Below are 23963 nucleotides of genomic sequence, written 5' to 3' on the forward strand. Positions count from 1 at the left end.
AAGATGAGCAGGGAGAGATTTAGCGCTCCTTCAGCAAGTTCCTGGGACTCCCCCCGATAGGACAGCTGGGAAGGCAGAACCTGTGTGAAGTTTGAGGGGCAGGATGGAGAGGCCAAGGAGCAAGCAGAGCTCTGGGGGAGGAAACAGGGAAGGGGGTCATAGGGCAGCAGCAGCCTCAGCAGAAATCTGTGAGGCCCCCGTGCCTTCCTGACCCCTCAGGATTCCTGACCCCATCCAGGATTCCCTCCTCCATGAGGACACTGCTGGCTGGAGGCCCGGCCCCCTGGCCTGCTTCCTCCCTGCTCCCTCCCTCAAGAGACTGTGAGCCTGAGCCCCGACATCCACAGCAACAGAGGAAAGAACAGAAACGGTGCATGGAAGCAGAACTGCATTTGAGTTGTGCTTCCGTGAGTCCCGCAGCCCGCGCTGTCCGTCTAGAAGCAGCACCATGAAACATCACCCACTTCCCAAGGCGGTGGGGATTCCAGGAGACCACGCAGGAGGCCCGGGGCCTTTGCACACAGTAGGAGCTCAGCCCACACGCCGCTCTTCCCCGGGCATCTGCACTGAGAAGGGAAACCAGGTGCAGAGAAGCCTCATCCCGGGAGTTACACAAGCAGGCAGGCGGCGGAGAGCACGTCTTGTATCCTGCACGGCTGGCTGCCGTGCAAGTCTCTTGGTCAGTTCTATAAATAGGCAAGCGGCAACCTTGAGAACAGAGAGGAGGTTAGTGCCTCTGGTGAGAAGACCACGGACGGCGGGAACGGGGAGGGCCTGGGAGGTCACCGAGTCTCCTGCGCCTCTGGTGTCTTACAGAAGGGGACCCTGGAAGCCCGACATGGGAAGGGACAGAGAGGGAACGAGTAAGGAAAACACAGCCAAGGACACACAGGAGGCCAGCCCCGGGTAGCCCCCTCCACCCCGTGCACTCGGTTCCCCCGCCATAAGACTGAGGGGCCAGAAACTCTGACGGCCACTCAAGTGAAGACCCTTCCAGAATCTCCGATTGTTGGCCTTTTTGGTCAATGTGGGCTTCTAGGGGGGGCTTGGAGAGCAAGAACTTCCTCCTCCAAAACTGAACCAGCCCAAGACTCCCAAAACGGCGCTTGGCACCCCAGAGCAGGCTCTCAGGATACTGCCTGGTACAGGGCTGAGAGACGCCGCCCCAAAGGCTCCACCCACTGCCCTTTTCAGCCACGACGTGTGTGTCACGCGGGGAAGGCAAGGAGACAGGGCGGTCTAAGAAGCTGGTTTCTGTCTTCTCACTGCCTTTCTGTCTCCATTTTTTTCACACAGTCACTTGCTTGTGTGAACCGAGAAGTGAACTCCAAAGGCGATCTGGCCGATGCCCCCAGCCCCGCACACGCGCGGCCACCCCCAGGCCCGGGCGCTGACTGGGCCTCGGCCGCACCCGGCCACTCGGTCCTCAGAGGAACCAGCAGCTTCTCTGGCCAGAGCGAGCCTCTGCACACCACGCGGCTCAGGCGGCAGAGGAAACTAGAAGGAGCTCCGGCCGGGAGGCAGAGGCCCAGGCATGGCCCTGGTGCGCCACGGGCTCGCTGGGTGGCCCGGGGCCATGTCCTCCTCTGGCGGGGTCTCAGTTTTGCCAACCGGCAGCGAGCAGCTTGAACTCACTAACGGCTGAGGCTCTGCCCCACAAGGCAACTTCACTGTCCTCTGGTTGGTGGCTCCATCTAGAAGGAAAGGCTGTATTTACCCATGACAGTCATGAGTCATAGCAGCAAAGAGATCAGGGGCTTTGGGATACACAGGGACCGAGTCCAGGCAGCCCTCAGGGAGTGAGTCCTCAAGACTGTGCGGGCTGAGGCTGCCGTCAAGGTCCTCGACCCAGATCCTGAGCCTGGGGGCTCTGAGGCTCCCTGCCAGCTAGAAGGGATCAACACCAGGGCAGACGGAGCATCCGAGGTGTGGGAGGTGTGGTAACTGCAACCCCGAGTTACCATGGGCAGCAGGGGACCTCCCAAGGGACCTGAGGGCTGGGGAGACCGACGAATGTCTGTCTCCGGTGGGACCGTGGCTGGGCGGCTCTGATCTTCGCAGGCAGCTGTCCGTGGGCAGAAAACCACATCCAACACCCACCTTAAAGCAACATGCTCTGCCTGGTGCGAGTTGGTGACTGTCACCCATGCCTGTCTCCTACACGGCAGCCCGCACCAGGCTCCTGAACCAACTGCTCTTGGCTGTGCCACCTCACACAGGTTACTGACACTCTCTGTTCATCTGTTTCTTTCCTGTAAAATGAAGATCCTAATTCCTCTCTCTCTCTAGGTGGAGGGGCCCTTTATGGCACAGTGCCTGTCCCCAGAGAATTCAGTGAGCTGTGGCTAAAAAGCAAACAACGTGAGATCTAGGGAGAACCACTACAGGCGGAGTGGTCATCAGAGCACGCGTTCCCACACTTGTTACCGTGTGTTTGCTGGTGAGACTTGACCCAGGGCTCGCGTGCGTTCACGGAGTCAGATCCTTGCGATCGCGATCTGATCGAGCAGACGGCACGGCTCAGATACCATCCATCAGCAGATGACTGCTGGGGGCGGCGTGTTGTGATTATGGAAATGTAAATTATATGTGTATGTCTTCAAAGTTAATAACTTGCCCCTTGGATTAATGTTCTCAGGAGGCAAATTTGCCTCGCTCAGCTCTTCAGAGCCGACTATCAAGCCCCCAAATCACAGTCCAGGCGAAAGGATCCTCCACTCGGCAGAGGACAGAGAAAGCGACGGGAGACGGCCGCAGTGGAAAGGGGACCGGGCGTTGTGTGTTCACACGGGAGATGCACACACGCTTCTGTGTTCAAGAACATGCACCAAAGTGTGAGTGTGAAGTGCACCACGAGGTCACGGGACCATCAGACTATTGTCCTCGGGGCATGCACAAAGGACGCATTCCGGAAACATCTCAAGGAAGGGCACCTCGTGGTGACTGAGCCAACCTATTTCAGGACACAGGCCTGCAGAGTCAAGTTTTCTCTCCTCAGGAGCAGAGATGCTCAACCTCAGGAAGGGGAGCCTGTCTAAGACCCAGGTTCAAGTTAGTGATCAGGAAGAGAGAAAGGGAAGATGTGCGCCTGCTTTTCCTGATCCCACACTGACCCCCACCTTGCTTGGTGGGGGCTTCGTGTTCAGACTCACTGGGCACCAATCCTGACTCTGTTGACTTGCTGTGTGACACAGCAAATTACCCTACCTCTCTGTGCCTGTTTCTGCATTTAAAATGCCACTGTTGAAAGCATCATTAAGATAACATGGGGCCTGGCTGGCTCAGATGGAGGAGTGTGCAACTCTTGATCTCGGGGTCATGAGTTTGAGCCCTATGTTGGGTGTAGAGATTACTCAAAACTCAAAAGAGAGAGAGAGAGAAAAAAAAGGATAATGTAGACCGCCTATATGTAGTATATAGCACCTGGCACACAGTAGTACTAAATGTGAATTTCCTTCCTGAGTCTACCGGCCCCTTCTCCCAAACCCAAGCCCCAGAATTCTCTAAAGCTCTTATCTACATGGACACAAACACAGAGGTAGCTCTAGCCTCTCTCTTACAACTTTCCTCAGCTTCAAAAACATCCTTTCTTCCTTTAATTCACACTTTTTCACATCTGCCCTGCCTTTGACATTCAGCCCATTTCCACCACCTCCAGAGAGCCTTCCTGGATTGCAACGGACTCTCCATGTCCAAGAGCACCCAGCACACTTCTGTATTTTCACTGCCACCTATACTAGAGTCCCCGCGTCAGCTTCATACATCCTGTCTCTAGGACTCCAAGTTATGTTCCTTGAGGCACACCACATGTTCTGTTTTCTTTATAACCTGTTCCAACAAGATATTTATTGAGCTTTCTAAATGCTAGGCAGCCCCCAGGGAATCTGTTCAAATGAGCCTGCGGAAAGATCAGGGCCCTACACTAGGGCTCAGGCAGCCATAGGTCGGCACCCCATGCTTCTCCACACTCACGGGAGCACACACACCTCAGGCACACATGGGATTTAGCAAGAGAAGCAAAAGAGTGGTCAGGAGCTACAGCTCTGGAGCCCAGCTACCGAGGCTCCCGGAGGCTCCCGTGCCAGCTCTGCCACATGGGGGCTGTGAGGATTAAATTAGTTTATCTGCATAAAGCGTTTAGTGCCTAGAGCACAGGTAGGAGCTGCAAAAGGGTTAGGTCTGATTATGATAGGGTCTCAATCCAGCACCCATCATAACCACTGTCTGTCCTTCCAGAATGTTCTGTGCATTTTATAAATATGTGGAAGCCCACATACAAAAATACTGTTGTCTGATATTTACAAATTGACTTACACTTAACATTTTCATCACCGTGTTTTTTTTCCAGCTAAAAAGATGTATTTTGGCGATCTTTGTCCACCAGTTCAATGATAGTAAGTAAGCTCATCTTTTTGTGCGCTCTGGCGCTCGCTCTTCCTGGCAGAGAAACACCATCACTGAATTCCCACTCCTCTGTTGTTGGGCATTTAGATGGTTCTCGGGTTTTGCCACTGCAAACAAACTCACGATAACATACTTTTTCATGCATCTTGAAGCACACGTGTGTCTAATTCTCTAGCTGAAGCAGCGGGCAAATGCATCTTTTTTCCTAACCACCCCTGTCCCTCCCTGTTGTAGTTCCTAAAATCACCTGCAGGGGGCAGCACTACGACATCTGTGCTTCTGGAAGACCAGACTTCCTCCTCCACAGCACTGTGGATGGGACTGGGTGGGGGCTTTCCTAGGCCTTTTCCTAAAGCAGGGTTCTCACTCTGGTGCAGGGATCCACCGTCCTTTATGCTTTCTTCCACAGGCTCCAGAAATCTCCTAGTTATAGGCAAACCTTGGCTCTATCTTCCAACTGCAAACTAGAGAATTGCAAACCACCAAAATAAAAAAGTACCTTTAGGGTAAGGATCCCCCTCAGGAATTTCTCAGGGTAAAGGTACATTCACTAGAAAGCCATTCCCCAAGTGCTATCTCTTCCTGGTTAGGAGACCACAGACAAGTTGCCTCAGCTTCATCTCCTGTTAAATGGGGATACTGATGCCTCCTCTTTCGGAGGTACTGTGGGGACAAAATGAGGACTGACGAAATAATGTACACAGAGCATCTTGCACTCAGTAGGGTGCATTGCCGGTGCCCAGCACGTGGTAGCTAACATTACTGGTAACAGTAGAATTACGGGGATGACCACACATCGCCCAGATGAGGAAAGAGACTCTAGGTGGTCGTGTGTCTTATGAAAGGTCAGAAAGAGGGTAAGACGCAGGGCTTGGATTTGAATCTCGGACTTTCAAAACTCGTGCTTCTTTCATCAGCACTGAAAGGGGGTTCAGATACCCAAGGGCAACCCTCTGTCTTGGCCTCACAAGATGGACAAAGTGAGGGTCTGAAAAGGGGACGTGGGACTTACAGACCATAAACAAGTGAGAGCCCCCCGAACTCTTGAACCCCGAGCTTGTGCTAGGTACAGCCACATGGGCTAGAAAGATCCTCCCCATTCAGCCCCACTTGGAGGGAGGACAGAAATTAATGGTGTGGACTCTCTGCCACTGGGGCATATTTTAATGTCATGACAAAGTAAAGCCCTAATTAGCCCTGTCTTCAGAGCTCCTTTCCTCTGCGTCACATTTTTATCTATGTTAATTACCTCTTACAGGGACCACTAACTGCAACAGCTTCCCGGCCTCTGAAATCAGCCTCTGTGTTGTAGCCAGGACATCCTTTTAAAATGCAAGTGGAGGGGTGCCTGGGTGGCTCAGGTCATGATCTCCGGGTCGGGTCGTAGGATCGAGCCCTGCATCGGCTCTCTGCTCAGTGGGGAGCCTGTTTCTCTCTCACTCTCTCTCTTGGCCTGCCTCTTGCCTACTTTTGATCTCTCTCTCTCTGTCATATAAAGAAGTAAAATCTAAAAAAATAAAAAATAAAATGCAAGTGGACCCTGTCCCCTCCATGCCCAAATGCTCTCACTGCTTCTGATGTAAAATACAAACTCCACGCAGTGTGTCTCCGGTCTGTGTGGCTGGACTTGCTGCCTGGCCAGCCACATCGCCTGTCCCTGCCACTGGCCTTTCTTATAGTATCAAATGCTCCAAGTTATTTGCACGTGCTGCTCTGTATCCCTGAAAATACATATCTCAACATACGTATACAGGGATTGTTTTATTTATATCCTTCTTGGCAGATGGAGAAGTCAGGGAATTCTGTTTTGGTCACAGATGTGTCAATAAATATGAAAGAATGGAAATCATGCGTGATTCCACATATGATGAAAGGTAATGAAGAAAATGTAAAAGGAATGCAAAAATCGCTTTCCTCCTGAAACTGGTTGCCTTACTTTTAAAACTGACTGCCAATGAAGAATTTTACCACTCCTGAAATACCAATGAATTCTCTAGTAGAATCTAAACAATGCATGATTTTCCCTTTTCCCCTTGCTTGCTAGGAAGCTCACAACTCCACTTAAATATGAAATATTATTCCCATTAAAGGCAACACACACATTCACACACTTTCCAATATGGTTTCCAAGCTCTGTGCCTTTTTCATGATGTCCCTTCTAAGTTAAGTCACTCAATTATTTCTGAAGTAGGAAAAAAATTAACCACAAATATATTAACAAGTAAGTAAACGCGGGATATGTAGAGTTCAAAGAGGATGTTAAATCACACCAATCATACAGGAAAACAACTGCCAAGTGAATGAATGAATGCTGAAGTACATCTCAAGGATCAGACACCTTATACATGGACTTGGAAGCAGAGAGATTTTTCACAGATGCTTGGGCAATAACTCTGCTTTCTCATCCCACTCTCTCCTTCCACTCCCAGACATACTTTACTGCTGCTGACTTTGGTCTAAGAATCATGTCATTTAAAAACATTCTGTTACATAAAAGTCCCAAAAGTGTTAGTTTACATTCCATTGGAACGCTGACATACACAGGTAGCGGTACACTGAGCGGTACACTGTCTCAAAGAACAGTGGCTTCACGTTGGTGTCCCTGACAGCTGTGCGCCTGTCATGAGGCTAGGATCTGGGGCAAAGCTTGCCACCATACGGCCACCCGCTCTGGCTCTCTGTGGACACCTCACCTCTTTAAGCGGCTACAAGCTCATGGAAATCAATTTAGACCGCAGAGCAGCCCTCTTCCCCAAGATGCAGCCCAATATATGCATGAAGCAAAAATAAACAGAAGCAGGTGATCCAACCATGGAGGAATGTGAAAGCACAGAAATAAGGATCCCGGGATAGGGCTGAGAACGGACAACTAGTTAGGAGGGTGGAGTAATCAACATTTTCTTTCCCCTCTTGAATTTTTCTTTTAACGTTGTTTCAATTTGCCTTTAATTGAGCCTTACAAAGTAGATTTCAAAAAATCAACTCTTCATTCTCTCCACTGTCCTTTCTTTATGAGTTTGACCTTCTCCAAGGGCTCGGTGTGAAGAAGGAAGCCTTTGCTCCAGGGCTGGGAACACCAGGATCCCAGAGCCTGGAACAGGGACCTGACATTTTAAAGCCCCTGATCTCTGGTATCTTTGCTCCTAAACGTCTCTGTGACTTAAGGCTGTGCGAAAAGGAAAAACACGAAGGATCAAAGAGAGAAAGAAAATGTTGTCCTTGGGGATAATGCTATGGGAAACTCGCAAGACAGTGACAGAATCGCCATCCCCTTGCAAAAGAACTCAGAAGATGAGGACAGAGCAGATTCCAGAAAGATATTGGTTCCCTTTTAATGCAATTCTTCAATAATCCACTAAGCCTGGATTTTAGTCTCTTATAATTTAAGTAAATTGCTTTACAAATGTTCTTTTAAATTCAGTCTCTTTATTCTTTTCCTTTTTTTTCTTTTGGGAAGAACTAACAAGATTCTAGGAGTCATCAACATAATCACTCAAGACAAGCCTCGATGGGTTTCCAATGGAGTTGCTAGGACCTAGAACCAATGTCCACAGCACATCCATCTGTCAGAAAAATCTGATTATATACCAACATTTTCTTGGCCCAAGAGAGGATACATGGATGGAGTATATTCTCCTGGAGGACACTTAACATTCCTGTCCCTCACCACTTTCTGCGCATTCTGCTAACAAGGGATAGGCCTCCAATTTAATTCACCCTCGGACTAAAGAATCTGAATTCCAGGTGGATTCCAGATGAATCAACCACCCGACAGCTACTCCTAACAAATGTTTGTTTTTAAATCTTGAAGAAAAGGCTGATAGTTCTGAGGAGGTAGAAATGTAACACCCTTGTGATTAAATGGCCATAGGACATCAGTCAGCTACACACCAAAAATAAATGTACATATATCTTATACAACAGTGTTATATAATGTGCACGAAACCTTCTGCTACATGCTATTTATTACATATTAAGTATATGTGTATACAGCTATACAAATAATAAACATGCAAAGGTATTCAACCTCACTATTTAAATTATGCAAATTAAAACAGGATACCTTTTTGTCCAACAGATCAGCAAAAATGGGAAAGAAATATAATATCCGGTGTTGGCAAGGCTGGGGGAAAAATGAAGCATCCCATATATCGCTAACATTGATAGAGGAGACTGTAAAATAAGACACTCTTCCCCCAAAACAATCTGGCAACAGTGAACCAAGCCTTAAAATTCTGCCTATGCCCAGAGCCAATGCCACCTCTAGAAAGACAGCCCAAGGAATTTTTAGAGACGTGCTTCCAGATTAATGTGCCAGGACACATTGTCTAAAGCAGCAATGTGGCTAACATTTAAGAAACAAACTATCCAAAAAGAAATCAGTCAAATAAATCACGCACCTCTTTGCTATGACGCAATAGTTAAAAACCACGTTCTAGAAACATTTATCAGAGTCATGATACACTGTTTGGTGAGACAGGTTTCAAAAACTATGTTCAGAACGGCAGTTTTGTAGAATATTCCCAGTAGGAATTTACACACGCGGGCATGCGGGGGACCAGAAAGACGGAAGTCAAATTGTCAATAGTGATTATTTCTGGGTGAGTGGATCATCGATGTTTTGGGGGGGGTCTTTTTCCTTTGTGTTTTCCTGGGGTTTCCGAGCTCTATAATTGAACCCGTATCTCTCGGGTCATTAACACACGTGCATACACACATTTTATTTTAAATGCACAGGCGGACTCCTCTGCTCCTCGTGTTTCCTATGAACCAAACAAGATGGCCCTTCCTTTGTCCCGCCTGCAATGGTGCTGACGACCACCGGCCTCTCACACGAGGCCCGAGAGACCCTGTTTGTGCTGTGCCCGCACTGCAGACCACACAGACGGCGTAGGCGGATTCGCACCCTCGGCCCCATCAATGAGAGGGTTTCCTAAGTTGCGGGTTTATCCCAATGCGGGCGGGGGGGAATCGAGGTCACAGTTAATCTATTTAGGGAATTTTCACAGACAATGCACAAAATAAAATCCTGACAAAGGTCTGGGCATGGCAAGAGAGATAAGAGAGGGTGAAGGGGGAAAAAAAGGAGGAGGGCAAGAGTGCCCAGTGCTGCGGGGGTACCTGAAGCCTATATCAGTAAGATGCACCCAGCTCGCCCAGGAAAGGGCAGGGCGGCCGCGGCCCAGGCTGTCTGCTCACTCGGGGGGTTTTCTGATCAAACGGCTGCAACGCCCGTCTCAATAAGGAAAACAGCGTCAGAGAGGAAATGTCCATCCACTGAAATGGGGCTCCGGCCAGCGCCGTGCTAGGCTGCACACCCGCCAGGAGGTGGCAATGAGCGCACACTTTGGAGGCAGGAAGAAAGAGAGTTCAAATCCCAGCCCTGCCACCTCCTACCAGCTTACTGGTGACCGGCCACTTCTTCCTCTCCATGCTCGGCCGCCTCTCCCTGGGGGCTGCGCCGAAGAGCCAGTGGGGAGATCTGCGCCAAGCCCTTGCAGAGCTCCAGGCGGCACACACATGCTGGTCCTTGGGGGCCGTATTTATTCGTGGGCTCAGAATTGTAAGCTTAGAAGCATCTTAGGTGCTATGTATGCTATACCAAGAAGTCTTAACTGGTGCGGAAAAGACCCCAACACAGCGGTGGGAACACAGCAGGTAATCACGAAATGCTCAAATCAATAGATTCCCCCCAGTGCTTTCAGAGGTTAACTGTATGGCTGTTACTACCCCCACTTTAGAGACGAGGAAATTGAACAGGGAAGTTCAGAAACACGCCTGCGGTTGACTATTATTCCTCTTACAACGTTATCAAAGAGGCATTTGAGAATCAGAGAGGTCAAGGAGTTTGTTCAAGGCCCCACAGGTGCACAGTGGCAGAGCCAGGCTTCGAACCCAGAGCCCTCGTTCCAGGGCCCAGGCTATAGCATCACGGGATGTCACCTCTCTCGACGTTGGAGGGACAGATGCATCCCCCTCAAGTCAACAAAGCCTGATTCTAATTCCTGGCTCTGCCACCTTCCATCTTTGTGACAATAGGCAAGTGACAAACTCTTTGCAATTTTTTGTACAACAAAGCAATAAAAGCGGTACCTACTTTGAACCTATTGGGCTAGTGTGAGGTTCAAGTGAGTTCATGCATAGAAAGTCCAGAGAATACCGTCTGGATTACCGTGAGCCCTCAATACAGAAGTTATTACCACAGAGCAATTCAAGGAAACACTTGGAGATGTGTAATCTGTGTCACAACCAGTGAATCAGGGTCACTATGCTGATGGGGCCATGGGGGAGAGGAGAGGGGTTCCTGCAGACAGGGTAGCTGAGGGTGGGCGGGATGATCCACTGAGGCTGGCCTCACTGGGGCTGTGGGTGTCGACAGGTGCAGGGACCCAGAGCCGCCTTTCAGAGGAGGGCAGTGCTGCCTGTCTGGTCAAGTGTGGACGGCACTCGGGGAAAAGCCAGAGAAACGGACTGTCTGCAGACAGAAAGGGATCAGATCACGCAGCCTGAACACCAGGTTCAGGAGCTCGGCTTCTGCCCTGAAGGCTCTCAGCTCCAGGGCAAGGTGCTAGGCAGGGAACCACTTGATGAGAGACAAATTTCGGAAGTGTGCCCTGCTTCCAGGATACTAAATGGACTGACTGCAAGATGGGAGACAGACAGACAGCCAGGAAGCCGTTGCACTTTGGCCTCCAATGGCAGGGAAGGGGGAGGTGTGGTCTGAGATGTGCTGGGGAGGGATCAGGCCAGGAGGGTCTAACCTCACGGGGGCTGGTGCAATCCCCAATGGGGAGACTACAGAGAGGAGAGCAGGTCAAGGTCACTAACTTGGGAAATGCCCATGATTTGTGGGCAAGAGGATGAGGTGCCTTCAGGGGGTCAGAAAGGAGCCAGGACTTTCAAGGCAAAAAAATGCTTTTGCTAATACTGGGGAAGAGCTGAAAATATAAATGAATGAATGAATGAATGAATGAAAGACACTAAAAAGGAGGCCCAGGTCCTGGTCAAAGACAGCATGGAAGAGAGGAAGGGATCTGGGGACAAACTGAACATACGGACTTAAACCCTCAGGACCAGAAGAACTTGTGGAGGGCAGAGAGGGTTTAAGCGAGTTTGGGAGAAGGTGGAATAGGCTTGGGGCCCCCTGAGGAGAGAGAGGAGACGGCAGGAGAGACGGAGCAAGGATGAAGGTCCCGCTGGGCTCAGACACATCATAGGACACCATATCCTCCCCAGCCCGCAGGATGGAAACAGCAGAAGGAAGACCCCTCCCCAGACTTCCTCCCTTCCCCACCTGCATGGAAGGATAATCTTGGAACACTGGACCACTCTTCTCTTTTCTTAATCAGAAACCTCTTAATGAAGACTCACACACCATTTCAGATGTGGTTCAAATACATTCCAGGGTTTGTTTTTTTTTAAGTACCGATGCTGTATTGTCAAATCACCACTTTCAGCCTGCATTTAATTGCTTTAATGGGTTCTGGAAAAACAGCCACCTTCTCTCCCTTCTCATCAAGGCCCCTGGGGAGCCCAAGAAGGAAGGATGCTGGGGAACAGGGACAGCGATGCAGCTGATCTGGGAACTACACTGTCACGCGTTGGCCTCTGAGCCCAGTACCTGCCCCACGTTTTTAAGAGAGGTGGGGACATACGATTCCAAATCCGATCTCCGGACTTTATTACCTCTGTAAAACGAAAGAGAATGCAGATGCCAAAACCCAAACAGGAGCAACTGCACTTTTAGAGAAACGCTACGTGGGAATATTGACCACATTTAGTAAATGACTCCGCAATTCAACCAGCTATGATGCATCGAGAGGGCCCTGAGCCCCAGTCATTTCTTCCAAAGGCACCTTTTTTCTTTTTTTAGACTAAGCAGGCACAACAGAAGACTTTCAAAGCCAGGAGGATGCAGTCGATAACATTTGTCATTACAATGCCTGCAGTGGGGCCTCCGTGGCCCTATTTCTCGAACTTTTAATGTGCGACAATAGCAATAACCTGTTTGTAAGGGTGAGGGGGTCTGCATCACAGAGAGGCCAAGGGAGATGCTCAAGGTCACGGCCAAGTAACACAGTCAGATGAACCCAGGTCCATCTCCAAAAGCTATCTCTAACCTCTTGGGTACAGACCTCTTTTCCCTGGATTGTCCAACCTATCAGGGGACCTTGCACTTCTGGAGTCCTGCTCCAGAACAGCTCCGGATAGGGACAGGGTGGGTCCACTCTCCGGTCAAGTCTTTCTGTGGATAAATGTCGGGGATGGGGGCAGATCCCAAAGGAGGGGGGTGCTTCCCAAACCTGAGTGTGATAAAGACTTGCCTAGGGAGCTTGTTAACTCTCGGGCAAGCTACTTTTCTGAATCACTACTTCTAGATTCCTTAGATACACCCTTTTGGATGCCACTTTGCTATGTTCTTCCCTGTAACCTGCAGCTTTAGAATCTGGTGAAGACGACATCTTGGGACTTGTTTACGGGAGGCTGAAATATTTGCTTCGCATTCAAAGTTGAGAGGATGCTGATATTATGAAAACTCAGATAGAGAGGAAAAATAACTATGAAACTGGCTACCAGCTGAAGCAAAGCCACAGCCAATTTAGTGGAAGGAACACAAATTCTCAAAGGACACGGAGGTAAAGGGGTTGGGACTGGAAAAGGAGAAAAAATAAATTCACTCATGCATTTTCGATAGAGGATAAAGCAGCTTTTAAATGTACGTGTGATTAGCAGGAACTTGGCCTCTACTTGAAATGCTGGGGCTTCTTCAAACCTGAACAGGGCTGGGTTTTGTTTCTTTTTTTTTTTTCTTTTTTGTTCATTTGTTTATCTATTTAACAAAAAGCCGGAAGATATATCTCACCCAAAGTTGCTTCATTGATTGCTTCAGAATGCATAAATGATTCTATTTTGGAATCACAGATACAGGTTGCAAGAAATAACCCACTTCTGGGAATGTGGTTTTAAAATTGAGAGCAAAGCAACAAATGAACTAACCGAAGAGGTCTCGTAGGCTGGCTGGGGCCACAGAGGGTGGGAAAAGCTCCTGCCCACCCAGACCACGTGTTTTGTTTTGTTTTGTTTTGTTTTTAAAGGTCTTTTGCTAAAGTAGTAGCATAGGGTTTCCCATTTACCAAATGTTTTTGTACCTACTAAGTCATACAATTCCATGCCCATCCTGGAAAGGCAAGTGGGATATGCCTATGCCCATTTCACAGCTCCAAAGACTGAGGCAGCCAGAGAGGGCACGTGATCTGCTTACAGCCACACCATTACCATCGTGGTGAAGCATACGTTAGAACCTATGGCATTCCTCAGTGTTTTTCCCCAAGCACCCACCGCCTTGCAACACACGGATTTTCTTCGGCTGTCACACTTGGGAACCAAGGAATCCTGAACTCGCCAGCACTGCACTGGATGCAAGATCATTCCATTCACTCAGCAAATATTTATTTACTAAAACACCTACTGCGTGTCAGGCCCTGTGGAGGTGCTGGGGTGGGTGAGGAAGCAATGGGGACCGAATCTTGGTTTCCATGGAGCTGATTTGCCGAGGGCAGGGCACACAACCAACAAAACCAGTGGAAGGTCCTTCCATGGTGAGCAGTGCTCTGAAGGAAATTACAGCAGCACGAGGGGAGGGTGTGGGGGCCTGCTTTGGAGAGAGGGTGGCAGAGATGTGGAGGCATGTGGATGTCACAGCACCTAAAACCCTCAGTGACCTGTGGCCCATGGTGGGCCCGTGCCCCCCACCCCCCACAGCTCCCCGAAGGCAGGGGCCACTGACCGTCCATCTATGAACTCTGAGCACCAGCCACAGGCCTGGGAGCGCGAAGTGCCGCTTAGAGCTTGCATGGATAAACGGCTCCCATGAGGACAGGTGGGGCTCAGACATGCCACCTGCCCTTGATGCATGGGCACCACACTCCCCACTTAATAAAATGAAGTCTGCAGATGGTTCCCCAAAGGCTCCCGAATGTCAGGCACAAAGTATGATGCCTGCTTGCCTTCCAGCAGGGGGCCTGGCCGCGTCTTCCAGGAGGCTGGCTGCGTGACTGCCTAGGGCTGGGTTCCAGGCAGGAACGTAGGGCAGAAGGGCCACTTCGTTTCTATTCCCCATGGCGACCCGGGCCTGGTCAATTTTTACTCCTGGAGCCTGACCTTCCTGGCCTCCCCCCAACCCCTCCCCTCCAGGGAAGGAGAAAGCACCTGACACAGAGGCAGTGCTCACTCGCTGACGCCAGCCTCCTTTCCTCCGGAGCGTTCCGGTAAAGCAAAGTTCAAACACAAGTGCACTGGCCCCGCGGTGCTGCCTCCTGCAGCAGACGCCAGGAGTGCACAGGAAACAAATGGTCTGATTCCTGTTCTCAGCACCCTTTGCCACCTGCCATGCTGTCAAAGTCAAGTGAAATGTCTGCAGCACAGGAACCTTTAAAAAGCAGCCCCCCACCCTGGGGCACAATGAGAAGCCTGTGTGAGCTCCCTGTTCACATCAGATTCTTGCTTGGGTTTTTTTTAAAGAAAAAAAAAAAAAGGAAGAAAAAAGAATAGGTTTTGAAAGATTCATATTTCAACCTCCAAACACCTCCAGCCATTAAATGTCACTCCCTCTAATCAAATTCTCTGGTCCTTGCTGGGCACTAGTTTGGGGTGCCTGAGCAGTGGAGCCCAAACGCCGCTCTTCGAGGTCATGAAAGAATCTTGCTGGAAAGCCAGTTGGAGCCTAATCCCTCATGGACGCCTGCTTCAGTGCAAAACCCTTTGCAGGGTGGAGGGGGTGGGGGCGGATTGTGACTCGAGGAGATGCACACGTGCCGGGCGCATGAGCAGACGGGTATGTGAGGGGCGGCGCGCACTTGACAGGTGCGTACAGGCTGTGTGCCGCGTGGCAGAAGAGGGAAGCAACGACACACACCGAATCCAATTAGGCGGGGGTTAAAGGATCGTCCTTATCTTTGCAGCGGTGTCCAGATGATCAGTCTGTGGCAGGTAATAAACAACTCTGGGTGTGTCGCAAGAGGAAGTTGACAGAAAAACAAGACGCTGGCTCCGGGGTAATTCTCGATCTCTTTCGTGTCCAGCTTAAAGCCAAGAGGCAGGACTCTTCTAATAGTAATATCAATCTCTCCCCCACTCAAAAATAAGGGCATTCTCTTCCAGCCTACAAAACACTTCCCTCATGTGAAGAGGAAATAACCAGCTGCCGTAGGATTTGGTCCTACGCAGGAACTGTAATTGTCTGAAACCTTGAGTATCAGCTTGGGCCACAGAAATAAATAAGATTAAATTAAAGAAATGGACCCTCTCAATGCACTACATCACACTCTGGATCCGGCCAGCAAACATCTATTTAATAAGGAGTTTATTAATAGTGAGCTTTCAACATGTCATTGCTGGCAAGACCCACAGGACCCAGGAAAGAGGATGGGGCCAGAGGAAAGTCTGTGCGTCCCCATGAACACATTACCCATGGTTTCCAAATTGGAAAATGGTAATAACGCCAGTGGGAGAAGCTGCATTTCAGATACAAAGTTGGAAGTGGTAACCATTTATAATGGCTTCAGCTAACCATGTACAATGGGAAAATGACAAATGTGTTGTTTAGAATGTGCTGGACTAAATACAATCACTTATATTAATATGGACAGATTCTTTGTGGGTTATTATGCAGAGGAAGGGAGGGTGTGATGACTCTAATTAAATGAAAGGGCTGGCCGATGTTTTTAACTTCTGGAACGTTTCAAATTCTAATATGCCCCTTGGAGGAACCCGGGGGCGGGGGGATGTTGAGATTGTAATGGAGCCATTTCATTCTTATTGGGATGAAACACACACAGGCCACACATATCCCAGCAGCACCCCGCTACCCCACGCCCTGCCACCCCGTGCCCTGCCACCTGCAGAATCAGGGACTTGGAGGGCAAGCGGGTAAGTGAATGTGATTTGGAGCGTCCCCAGGGGAGTGCTGTGCATGCTGCCATCCCATGGTCGTCTTCTCATTTACTCTGGAAAGGCACCAGGATTGGTGTTCTTGGGTTGAGGGAGAGCAGTCAAGTTCTCATCAGCACAGTGTGTCACCCGTCAATTTCCTGAATTAGTAGGAGGCTACAAAAGAGAGCCAAGATTCTCATCTCTTAATCCTTAGCCAACTTTCTTAACTCTGCCTTAAATGAAATCAATTCCAAAAGAACAAGAAAACACCGGATTAGACATTCTAAATGCCTTCTGTGTAGCACATACTGAGCAAATCGCAGAATGTCTGAGCCCAGAAGGGACCCTGGGCAGACTCTGGGCAATCCACCCTAGGACACAGAGAGGGTCAGCCATTGGCCCAAGGTCACACAGCAGGCATGTGGCCGAGCCCAGTGCACCATCCCTGGTGTCTGGGCTCCTTGGTTAATTTACCAACACTTTCTGGCTGGAAACCTCTGAAAGGTCTACTTTTTTTTTTTTTTTTTTTTGGTTTGGCTCATGTTCATTCAATAGAGATTTTTCAAAAATCAAACTTTTCAATATAATTACAAATAGTAAATGGCTTGCCTTATCTGGACCTGTCACTGATGATTTAGCAAATAGGCTTCAAGAGAGGGATAGGAGCCCTCTGGAGAGAGGAACAGAATCCTTGCTAAACTGCTCTGAGCAACAATGGATCCTTGATTTGGGAGAGAGAGAAGTGGAAAAAAAAAATTGTACGTTCAATCGCCTTTGCTCCCTGGGAGGGTGTGACCCTCTCTGATTCATGAACTCTTAAGTAACTTTATTCCTAAAATTTTATTTTCTTTTTACTACACACACAGACATACACACAATCTCTCCTTCAGGATGCTCAGAGGATCTTTTCCCCCTCTTTCTACCTGCAGGAGAAAAATAAAGGTTTTTTAAGATTGAGAACACATCTCAAGAGCCAAAACACAGAAACAAGTCTATATTGAAAGACGAACAGAAAAAGTGCACACACACACACACACACACACACACACACACACACAGGAATATTATTCGGCCACAAAAAGGGGGAAGGAAATTCTGTCCTTTGCAACAATAGGGATGCACCTGGAGGGCGTTATACTGAGTGAAATAAGCCAGGCCCATAAAAGCAAATGCTAGATGATCTCACTTATATGTGGAATCTAAAGAAGTCTAATTCACAGAAGCAAAGAGCAGAAGAGTGGCTGCCAGAGACCAGGGGGGAAGGAAATAGGAAAATGTCAGTCAAAGGGTACAGACTTTCAGTTATAAAATGAGTAAGTTCTGGGGATCTAAGGCCCAGCACGGTGACTACAATAGATAATTCTGTACTGTATGCTTGAAATTTGCGAAGAGAGCATATCCTAAGTGTTCTTACCACGAAAATAAAATAACTGGGACGTGATGGATAATTAGCTTGATTGTGGTAATCCTCTTATCCCGTACGGGTATCACAAATCAATCACACTGTACACCTTAATCATATACAATTTTCATTTGCCAGTTCTACTTCCAGAAAGATGGGGAGAAAACAAACAAATGAACAAATAACATTGAAGGAGCAAGAAAACAGGTCCTGTACTAAATGCAATGGGGTCTATGGCACAGAAAAAGCAGAAAAACTGGTGATATTTGACTCAAGTCTGAGGTTTGGTTAAAAGGAGAGTACCCACATCATAAAATCTCCGACACTGGGCCCTACTGCACTAAAGCTAATAGAGGGGACTGAAAGTTGAGACCAAACTGGTGAAGGGCAGTGTATAACGTAGCGAAGCTGCGGCCTCTTTGGGCTTGCGGTTCAGGGACTTAATGCCCTTAACTTTGTGGAGGTGGGTCACCAGCTCCAGGGGTTCCTCTGAAGTGTCCTGATGCCGCCTGCCTATCCTGCCATCAGGAGATGCTCCCAGCAGCGGCCGCAGAGACCAGGTTCCGCCTCCTCCGTCTTAAATTCCACTCACACGGAAAGTCTGTTCCCCTTTCCCCCTGGAGTTAAGGTGACACAAAACCGTATTCATTTTGCCTGTTGCTTCTGAAGGTTCCAAAGGGGTGAGTTCCGGGCAGGCTGTGTCTGGCATTGGCCAGAAGAGGGGCACCCCGAGGCAGGAGCTCATTTGGCCTCAGCCGACCCCTTCCAGAGGAAGAGCGACAGTCAGGGACCCAGGAGGTTGCTCAGCTCCCAGGGCTCCCACACACATCGTGCTCAAAAACCACAGCACGGAGAGTTTAGGTTTTATGAGAGGAGCCATGGAGGCTCCGACAGGACAGGCAGGGAGACATGCATGAGACCCAGGAGGGCCGAGCTGAAGCTCCGAGCCACGCAGCTCCAGCCTCTGGCTGTGCCTGACACGGGGATGCCCACCGACAGGGGGGCCCGTGCTTTCCCTGTCCGGGTTACCTGAGGCCTTTCCAAAATCTGTCACCTTGTGATGACCAGTTACACAAGTCTTTTAAAATTGCCTCTAAAATTGAATCCACAATTATAATTGACCATTTGGATCATGTATCTTTTGAGTATAAATGTATCATCTGGAACTCCAGACCTTTTAGGGCCAAAGGCTAATGGACTATTTCTTTATAAATATATGGAATGTCAGAGAAGAGGGAAGACTGATGTGGGGCAGGGGAGGAGACAGAGAGGGAGGAGGAGAGGTGCATGGAAATCCACAAGAACCTTTGTCTGCTACACCCCCCCCTCCCCAAAACAGTATCAACCATCAGGCTTTTCCCAGGAACAGCAGAGAAGTGTCTGAAATCCTCAAGGGGCAGGGGGCAGAAGGGCTGGCAACCAAACAAGGAAAGCGAAGAGTCAAGCAGGAGATGGTTCTGCCCCAAGTGAACGGGCAGGAAGTGGGTTCACTACACACCTGACCATGGGTCACTGAAGAGGACACAGGAAGTAGCCCAGCAGGCCCTCAGCCGGTGTCCCAATCACCTGCACTGAGGAGGACACGAGGCAGGGACAAAAGGTGTGGTGGAGAGAAGCTGGGTCACAGGGCACTCTAAACCCCTAGGAAACATCTTCCCACCCACACAAGCTGAGTAGATCACTGTTTTTTCCCCAAACTTCTTCACTTCCTGTACAAAGATGGGCAAAGGTGGCGTGTGTGTGTATGTGTGTGTGTGTGTGTGTAAACACCTTCAAGGGATTCTCGAATGCACATGTACACCAAACACTATCCATCTCATACCCCAACTGGTTTTCAACAGCCCTAGGCGGTGCGATTAGCGAACATGAAACCGCTTTAAACAGCTTGATTAAACAACCTAGGAGACGGTTGTCAAGAGGTTATTTTTCTCAATTAACAGACACAAAAAGTGCAGCTACTCTCGGGGGGGGGGGTGGGATTTGTTTGTGACATGCAGGCAAGGGCCTCCTTGCCAATAAGGTTAGGGACACTTAGAAGGTCCAGTGGCCCCATTTTCCTCCTGGATAGAGATCCAGAGGTTTGCGGAGGAAAAGAGTCCAGTCCCAGGACACACAGCCTGGTGTGTCCACAGCTGAGTCAGGCTGGAGCTCTGAGGATCACAGACAGCCTCCTCCCACGGGTCTGGTGCTAACAAAACTTTCTTCCAGGGGCAAAACCTGCCTGAACGATGAGACCAGCAACAGCAGAAGTGGGGACCACCCACTGATTACTAACCACATGCCAACAGGAGACCTTACCTTTTCCTTTTTTAATGCTGGTAAGAATCCCTATGCCTTTCACACTTGTAATCATATATTTGCCCGCCTATCTGATGTCTGTCTCCCACACACTGCCAGCCTTTATGCCCCCCACGAAAGCAGGATCCAAGTCTGTTTTGCCCACCACCCTATCCACAGTGCCCGTTATTTATCTGCTAAAACAAAACTAGATGTTCCAGTCTTAAAGAAACATGCCTTAAGAAACACGGGGCCCAGAAAGATTAGGCAGTTTGCCTAAGGACACACACAGGCAGAGCTTCTGTCACTCTGTCCTGTACTCGTCCCCAGACCACAGGCTTACCTTGACAGCCTCAGCGTGGGTCACCCGGGCCAGGGACTTGTCATTGACACGCAGAATCTGGTCCCCAACTCGCAGCCCTTCCTTCTCTGCCAGAGAGCCTGGCTCCACCAGCGACACATAGATGCCCACGCCATGCTCCGAGCCCCCGCGGATGCTGAAGCCCAAGCCCTCGTGGGCCTTGGCGCGCCGCAGGCTCACCAGGCGCACCTCCCCCGGCCCCGCACCGTCGGGGCCGCCCCAGGCGGGCTGCCGGTAGGGGGTGGTGGCGGGCAGGTAGAGGCCCTCGGCGGTGTACTGGTCGAAGAGCAGCTGGTCGGAGCGCGGGATGACCAGGCGCAGCATGGGCAGCAGGCGCCGCTTGACCGGGCTGTCCAGCAGCACGCGCAGGGTGCGCACCAGGTCGAAGACGTTGCGGCGCGCGTGGTACGCGTTCAGGCAGTGCGTGAACTGCTCCCGCTCCGCCTCGCTCAGCAGCGCCGTCAGCGCCTGGTGCAGCTGGCGCACGTTGGCAGACAGAAGCCGCAGCCCCGCGCCCCCGCCGCCACCGCCCGCCCCGGCAGCCGAGCCCACCGAGCCGGTGGAGGACGAGCTCACCGACAGGCCGTCCAGCGGTGCGTTCATCTCCCCGCCGAGGCCCGAGCGGACGCGGGGCGCGCCGAGGGGCAACTGCTGGCGCTCGCCGGCACCGGAACGGCAGCCGGAGGCCGGGGAGCGCGGAGACGGCGGCCGGAGTCTGGCTTCGCGGCGAGCGGGTGGGCGCGGAGAAGGGGCTGGATCCGGGGAGACGAGGGGACGGCGGCCGGAGTCTGGGTCTGGGGGGCGAGGCAACAGTGGCAGAATCCCGGGGGGATCGCGGAGACCGCCGCTGGAGTCCCGGGCGCGCGAAGACGGAGGGGTCCTGATCCTGGAGTCCGAGGGGCGCAGAGACGGCCGCTGGAGTCGGGAGGACACGGAGACGGCGGCCGGAGTCCGGGCAAAGCGGAGACGGCGACAGGGTCCCGGGGAACGTGGAGTTGGCGGCTGTAGCCCGGAGGTCGCGGAGACTGCGGCTGGAGTCCGGAGTGGGGGGGGGGGGGACACGGCGAGAGCAGCTACATTCTGGAGGGCACAGAGACGGCGGGTGTCTGGAGTGGGGGGCGCAGCAAAGCAGACCGCCCCGTCACAGCATGCCCGAGGCTCCCCCAGCCGGGCCGCCCGTTCCTCTCGGGCTGGGGGACCCCAAAGTCTTAAGTTGGGGTGGGGGCGCTCTAGTCCCCCAGCCCCTCGAACCGCAGCCCGTGGAGCCGCGCGGGCGTCCACGAGGGGCTGCGGGGCATGTCCGAGGATGCAGCAGCCCCGGGACCCCCGCGGTCCTGCGCCGCCTGGGCGCAGACGGAGCCGCGCCGCCGCGAGCCGGGACTTTGCGAACTGTTGAGCTGCCCGGGGCAGATCTTCCAGCGAGTTCCGACGCCGTCGCCGTCGCCTGCCCAGACTTGGCCCCGCCCCCTGCCCCTCCCCCTCTCTCCCCCCTCCCCCCACGGGCTCTTCAGGAAATGACGTCCCGCCTAGCTCCTGGCGGTTGCCTGGAGACGGGGTGAAACAGTCCAGCCCAGGGGAAGAAAGGGGTGAAAGGGGGGTTGAGGTGGGAGGAGCTCCGGGGGCCCTGCGAAGCCCCTTTCCCACTTCTCCAGCCACGAGTTGAGAGCGGGTGGGCTCCAAACCTATGCTCTTTGGGGATCGAAGCCTAAGCCTCAGGACCGCTTTGGAGCAATTAGCCGGCTAGCTAATTCACAATTATGGGGGAAAATAGCCAACTTTTTGCCTCTAAACTGCTAAACACGCTAGGCTCGGTTTCCTCCTACCTTAAAACGTTGCGCTCTCCTCTTGCACTCCCCGACTTACAAGTTCAAGTGTTTCTGTGGACGATGGTTGGGCACCTACTGTGTGCAAGAGATATTTACAAGCGTATTCTGGGTGCCTGCCGACTGGACCACTACCTGGGAGGCCAGAAAGCCGCTTTCAGAAGTATAAGTATACACAACCCGCATACACACACAAATGGGTGAGTGTAAGCCTGGTGAAATCTGAATAAGGCGGGTGGGTTGTATATCAATATCAATGTACTGATTGTGATCTTGTCAACACAGGGGAAAACATGGGATGTCTGTGTATTCTTTCTTACAAATTCATGTGAATCTACAATTATCTCAAAAAAAATTTAAAAATTTGTATAAAAGATTGGGGAGAAAAGTATTCTGTGCCTTCCCATTCCAGGATGAAATGGGAAGATATTCTAAGGTGTGGCCTAGAGTTCTCCCCCACCCCACTACCCAAATATGATCCAGATTCAAAGGTGGCTTTCTAAGGAGCCCAGTACACACACACAGACACACACACACACACATCCAATCAACTGACTCCTAAACTATTCTCCTATAGGAAACTTTCTTTTCCCTAAAAACGTGGAATTGCCAAGGAAAACTTCTACCTGCTGGAGAGAGAGAATGACTATCATCTAACAGAGCAGTTTGAGCTAGCCCTAGAAAGATGAAGCATCCATTTATTCACTTACTTACTTGGTCACTCTTGATTCACTGTTTTTCAAGCATCTATTCTGTACTGGGTCATGTACTGGATGCTAGAGACACTGGGTAAAAAAATGAAATCGCAGGATGTCTGGGTGGCTCAGTCAGGTAAGCATCTGCCTTTGGCTCAGGTCATGATTCCAGGGTCCTGGAATCGAGTCCTGCATGGAGCTCTTTGCTTGGTGGGAAATCTTCCCCTTCTGCCGGCTGCCTCCCCTGCTTGTGCTTGCTGCTCTCTCTCTGACAAATAAATAAAATAAAAAAAAAAAAAACAATGAAATCACTCAAGGAGGTCATTGTTTCGTAGGGGAGAAAGACCAGACGAATAAGTAAAGTTAAAAACCAGTATGGTAAGTGTCATGATGGCTGAGAGAGCACAGGTTTAGGGGAGGAGAATATTTGAATGACTTTATCAAAGAGGCGACACCTGAACAAAGGTCCCCCTAAGGAGAATGGGCTTTCTTTTCTGGGCATTGGATAATCACAGAAGGATTTTCAGCTCTGTTAGGTTAGTGCATGCCCAAAACTGAGGTTGGGAATCGAAGCTATAGTCCCTGCACTCCCCAATCTTCAAGTGTCTTATTCACTTCCCTGAGACAGATCTAGGTTAAATTGATACCCAATGAATGTATTTGTTGGAGTGTTTTAAATAACCCGTTAAGCCACCTTGGGACGTATCCGTCACGGCCCTAGGTTTAGCAGCTAATGATATGTATGGTTCTTCGTGCTTTTAACCGCCACTGAAGCCTTTGATGCAACAAGCCAAAAATATTTAGATAAAAAAAAAAATCAATCTCCCCCCCCCCCCCCGCAATTACATTAATGGCATATCTCAAAATGTCACCAAGCGGGGCTTAATTATATGCAGTTCATGTTTTCTGCAAATGTATTTCATGCTCGGCTTTCACTTAGTTTGTGGTTCTAATTATAATTCCTGTGATTGGCTTGATAAATGCACCCAGGAGCTAAGATCCCCGTTCCCTACACTTTATCTCTGTGCAAGGATGCTTGCGGAAAAGGTATTTTGCTTCAGGCAGTAGAA

The 23963-nt window shown here is 50.4% G+C and overlaps 1 protein-coding gene across 3 annotated transcripts in view; it reads right to left on the reverse strand.

The window, feature by feature from the left end:
• LOC111146044 (whirlin) overlaps positions 1-21778 on the reverse strand; it is an 89616-nt gene extending 67838 nt beyond the window's left edge. For all 3 annotated transcript variants that reach the window (XM_022501421.1, XM_022501419.1, XM_022501420.1), the window contains exon 1: positions 20358-21778. In XM_022501421.1, coding sequence (XP_022357129.1) covers positions 20358-20978 — 621 coding nt within the window. In that variant the 5' untranslated portion in view covers positions 20979-21778. The remainder of the gene's footprint in view (positions 1-20357) is intronic.
• Between the last annotated feature and the right edge of the window lie 2185 nt (positions 21779-23963).

The sequence above is a fragment of the Enhydra lutris genome, unplaced genomic scaffold (genome assembly GCF_002288905.1).
Source record: "Enhydra lutris kenyoni isolate GAN:26980312 unplaced genomic scaffold, ASM228890v2 scaffoldscaffold13, whole genome shotgun sequence".
In the NCBI taxonomy this organism is placed as follows: domain Eukaryota; kingdom Metazoa; phylum Chordata; class Mammalia; order Carnivora; family Mustelidae; genus Enhydra; species Enhydra lutris.